At 27.4% G+C, this 5,333-nt stretch overlaps 1 protein-coding gene across 1 annotated transcript; it reads left to right on the forward strand.

Moving 5' to 3' along the window:
- Positions 1-1,598: 1,598 nt before the first annotated feature.
- Positions 1,599-4,313, forward strand: LOC110608525. The gene is made up of 4 exons (XM_021747771.2): positions 1,599-1,738; positions 1,827-1,880; positions 1,955-2,006; positions 3,916-4,313. Exons 1-4 carry the CDS (start codon positions 1,650-1,652, stop codon positions 4,144-4,146), a joined length of 426 nt encoding a protein of 141 aa, XP_021603463.1. The 5' UTR covers positions 1,599-1,649; the 3' UTR covers positions 4,147-4,313.
- Positions 4,314-5,333: the final 1,020 nt, after the last annotated feature.

Raw genomic sequence — 5,333 nt, forward strand, 5'->3', positions numbered from 1 at the left:
ATAGACCTATTTAGAAAGTTCGAAGCGAAAATTTCACCATTTAGAGAGTCAATTTTATATTTTAATTGTTTTTTTAAATATTTTTATAATTTTACATATTAGAATTTTTTTACTATTATAAATAGTATTTCTTTAACTATTTGAAACTCACTTTTTAATTTTTGAAAAATTTCAATAAGACTTTTCGGTTTCTAATCTATTATTTCTTTTATATCATCTTAACCAAACGATATTAGTTAAAATGTTTAACAGAATCTAATCATTCATATATCAAATAACTAAGAAGATTTGGTGTTTTTCTACTGCTGCTAGAGTCTGCTGCTGCTAGAGGGGCTTGCACTGTACTGAAGGTAGTTAAATGGGCATCTTCTATTTATTGACTATGAAGAGTGAAATATATTCCTTACTATAATGCTTTATGTGGAGTGTCACCTCTTTTCTTTTGGATATCAACTCAATAGTAATAGTTATTCATCAATTTTGTTCGTGTTTTTGGTATATGATCGTCTTTTGAGTCCCATGCGAAGCCAATTATTTCGCTAATGTCGTAGCAAAGTTTTATTTTAAGAGCTCTCTTCCATTAGGTATTCAATTTTCACATTAGAGTAAACTTTTATAGCAGTTTCCTTGCATAGTTAAAAAAAATAAAAACTTTAAAGAAATGATATTTTATTACGATTCTAAATGGATTTTTAATGAAAATTCATAACAAAATTAAAATAATATAATAATTTCAGGATCATATCCTTTTCAACTCAATTTGAGACTTAAAATATCATAAATACTCTCATGATTTAAAAGTTACCGTTAACTTCTAAACTATTATTTTTAATTAAATAATTATTAAAATACATATACCGACATGAAATAAAAAAATACCAATTTTCTTAGTAATATTTATAAAATTTATTTATCAACAATATATGATATTTAATTATTAGTAATGTATCATTATATTACTTTTTAATAATTTATGTATTTTTTAATTTTAAAATTAATATTACGAAATTTACAAACATTCTTTTTCTATTAGTTCTGTTATAATCAATAACTAACTATTTATTAGAAATATAACTAGTTGATTAGATTCGATTTTCTATGAAATTTTCATTTTAATTTTATTAATATTATAAAAAAATTTACTATTTAGTTTTCTCATTATTTAGTTCATTAATTTTAAAAAATATATTAAAATATTTTTAATGTATTAATAAAAAAATTAATTAATTTTTTTATTAATTTTTATTATTAAATATTTTATTTTTTATTTTTTATAATTTAAAAAAAATTATTAATTAATCTCTTAATTTTTTAAAAAATTATACTAATTAATCTCTATTGAAAATATTTTAAATATTTTTATAATATATAATAAAAAAATTAATTAATAAATTTTTTAAAATATTAAAAAATTTTAATATATATATATATTTTTTTTTGAAATAGTTTTAATATATTTTCTAAAATTGAGAGGGCTAATGAATTTCGTTTTTTACTACAAAAATTAAATAATAATTTTACATATTAAAAAAAAAATAATAAGCATTTGTTTTTTTTTATTAACCGAATATCTCCTGGATTTCTCATTTTAGCCTCAATATAATTTTGGATATTCTAACAATGTGAAGGCGTGAAGCAACTAGGAGCTCATGGACTCCAAGGACTCCAAAATCTCCACTGCCACCTCCTTCAGGCGGCCGTCCAGTCGCCTTCTCTATGACCGCCGTTACGGTTGGGTGTAAGAATCTCTCTATTTCTAGGTTTTGGTGTCAGTGTGTACAGAACTACAATTGAGGATTATTCTATTGAATTACTTTTGATTGCAGGTTTGATGAATGGAAAGACCCCTCAGAGGAAGCCCTAGCTGGTGGCCGGGGAATGTAAGATTTTTTCACCCTTTTGCCCCACTCATTAATCTCGTGTTTTGGTCATTCTTTTGAATTGTTCTGGGCAGGTTCTGCATATTGCCTCTAACAAAAGCTTTCCTGAATACAGCTAAGAGCTCGGTATGTTGAGTTTGGGTTCTCTGTTATTTTAGTAAATTATAAGCGACTATTGATTGGCTATGATGATTATGTAATGTGAATTTCTATTTTCTATTGTGTATGACAGTAGAATTTTTTTGCACTAGCAACTTTTATGTCTTGGGGGAGAATTGAGTTGTTAGCACTTGTGCTAGAAATCCAAAAATCAAGTACTTCTACATGTACAAGTTTCAATGTATTTGTCAAAATTTACCAATAACCACTAAGGATTAATCTCAAACTAATTGAGGTTGGCTGGTTATGTTTGAAATCTTTCCTGATCAATCTCTAAAATCTTGTAAATATTTGACACTATCTCTCAATGTCTTGTTAGGTCTCCTGCTTTTCTTTCTTTCATTCCACCACTAACTTGTCACACTTCCATACTGGGGTATTCAATGCTCTATGTTGGACATGATCAAACCATCTTACTTGACTTTTTTCTCATTTTATCCCCAATTTTTGCTTTATACACTGTCTGGCAGATGGGTCATCCCACTAAAATAATATTTTAGGAGTGGCCCTTACAACCACATATTTAGTCTAGTTTTATTTTGTATTAATGGAAAAATGTTTGTGTGTTGGTATGTTAAGTGTGGCATTCTATAAAGTCCTGAGTTAGATGAGCTTTTGGTTTAATATTTTCCCTTCTCTTTCTCCTCAAAGGAAAAAAAAATGTTAGATCTGTAGATGGATGCTTTAGCCCATCTTTTTTTTTTTTCTCTTTATTTCTTCCTCTTTCTTATTTTTAATAGATTTTAGATGAGGATCTGTTTCAGACTCTGTATTCATTGCTTTCAGAATGTCTGTTGTTGTGCTGCTGAGGATAGAGTTGTCCTCTTAAAGCTTTGGATTCATCTGCATTGGCATATTTAGTTTTGCCTCTAACATGTTCAATATGTACGGGAGAAGATATTCTAAGGATAAAGAAAAACCATTTCAAGTGAGCAATAGAAGTGGGTGAATTATAACTTTTCTTGTAACATATTTTCCCTATAGTGCTTAGCTAGGGATGCTTCCATGCTTTAGGATATTTCCTTGAGAACTAGCAAACCTGGAACTCTAGAGTACCTATCTCAAGTAAATATATGACGATAAACATACATCTTTGATGAAAATATCTTCATAACTTCTCCATACATTTTCTGAATTACCTTCTACACTCTACAGTACTGCCTTCATCCTTGAGAACTATGAAGAATGCAGTTCCATAAGCAAAGAGTGCCTTCTGCTTTGTTTAAAGGCGTGGGTTACAATAGCTTTGGAGATTTCAAATAACTTTGTTCATCATAATCATGTGTGTTGCATATTGCTCAAGGTTGCCCCGGATTTATTGTGGAGCAATAATTGGACATGGTACATAATAAATGCAAGCGCACTACTAGGTTAAGTATGACATTTTATTTGATATCACAATTCAGGTAAGATTAGATTTTACTTACAGAGAGGACCTTGTGAAGGCTGAAAAGGTTTGAAATTCTCTGTTGATTATTTCTGGGGCTAATTCTGCCACATTTCTTCTAACCGTGATGTTTTACTTGATAAATTTGCTCTAAACATGTGCTTTTGTCCTTCTCTTTCCTAATTAGTTGGTGGATTCCAGAATGATGTGTAATTTACTGAAATCTACTTTAGCTTTTACCATTTTCATTGTGGGAGGGATTAGAGGCCTAATTTGCATACCCAAGTTTAAAAAACATGCTTAGCAAAATGCTAATGTTTCACCTTAATTTAACTTTATTTACATCACTTTGAATCTGACTGCCTGAGAGAAGCGAGGCCGTCATTGTAATTGAATGATGAACAAGCTGTAATTTAACTGCATTCACTATAAAGAAAATTAAAATAGCTTTATCCACTTCACTCACATCTTCTCTTCATTTTTTCACAGATTAATCTTGCAGCAGATTTTGCTCTCAAAGTTTTGGAAAAGCCAGATCTTTTGTCTCCTCAGGCACTGCAGGCAAATCTTGATAAGCAGCTTAAACAAGTCATTTCTTCCATAAAAACACCAGAAATCAACATCTTTGCTCTCAATGTAAAGAAATCATCCGAAACCTCCAATTTCTCTTCACATCTACAAATAGGAAACCCAGAATCAGATATGACTCGAAGTACGTAAACTTCACTTCCTGTAATTTCATGTGAATCTACTTTATATTATTTCAGTCTTTGTTGAACTTATATGGACTTTTCATGTCTACAACACATGGGCTTGTAAAAGCACTATATTTGATAAATGGTGAATCTAGTTTTAACAAACTATTTTCAGCCAAGAATTTTGTCCAATGGCTTGCGATGTCTCCTTAGGGAAACATTGAATCTTATAGTATTTTGGTAACATTATTTTCTTATATAATGTTAATATGATAGACGACATCAAAGTACCATATTTAGATATCAACATAACTTATGATGTAATGAATAATATGGATAAAATTATGCATAATAATAATAATGTAAATAAATTCTTGGAAAATTGTTAGAAAATTTAGATTACCGAGTTTATATACATAACTATACGTCTGCTGTAATCTTTTTTAACAATATGTTTTTAAGTTTTTAACATTATATAAAGTTTTTTTAACGTTATATAAAGTATGATATTGAAAAGGGTAGTAAATGAACTTTCTTAGTATTCCATGTACTTACCACTGCCTTGCTAGTTATGAATACCCATTGTTGTGGATGGAATTGATACTTATTCAAAAGTTCATAGATTATTTTGATAATATTAAAAGCACTGGTAGAATTGAAAGTGATTACTTTGAGCAAAATTCAAGATATTTAAGATTGTTAGTTTTTAATTATTTTATTTACTAGGTTTTTTTTTTCGAACAAATTTTATCAGGTTTTTTCTTACTTAAATTTTAATTAAATTTTCATACCTTTTATTTAGTATGATTAATTTTGAGAGAATTTAAAACAATTGAAGTCTCTCAAATAATATAAAAATTTAATTCTTTTAAATTCTTATTAGAATTGATTTTGAATTAAAATTAAAATTTACTAAAGTTATTAAGGTTTTGCAAGAAATAATTTCACTTAAATCTATTTATATCAAAATTATTTAATTAAACTTTGAGAACTCTTTCTTTAATTTTAACTTCAAATTTTCTTGTACTTTTTTCAATTAATAAATGCTTTTTTAAAAAAAATTATTTTTATATTAAGAATTAAAATTTAATACATTTATAATCAATATTAAAAATTTATTATATTATTACGTTAATTTAAAAAAGAAAACCTATCTTGATTTATTTTTTTAATGATAAGAAAATTATATAAAATTTAAAATTTAAATATCGT

This window comes from Manihot esculenta, chromosome 2 (genome assembly GCF_001659605.2).
Source record: "Manihot esculenta cultivar AM560-2 chromosome 2, M.esculenta_v8, whole genome shotgun sequence".
In the NCBI taxonomy this organism is placed as follows: domain Eukaryota; kingdom Viridiplantae; phylum Streptophyta; class Magnoliopsida; order Malpighiales; family Euphorbiaceae; genus Manihot; species Manihot esculenta.

Bases quoted from the DNA above. Each gene is read 5' to 3' on its own strand.
- LOC110608525 (XM_021747771.2), top strand. From the start codon at position 1,650: ATGGACTCCAAGGACTCCAAAATCTCCACTGCCACCTCCTTCAGGCGG. The intron at 1,739-1,826 runs GTAAGAATCTCT...TTTTGATTGCAG, and splicing joins GACCGCCGTTACGGTTGGGT to GTTTGATGAATGGAAAGACC. The intron at 1,881-1,954 runs GTAAGATTTTTT...TGTTCTGGGCAG, and splicing joins CTAGCTGGTGGCCGGGGAAT to GTTCTGCATATTGCCTCTAA.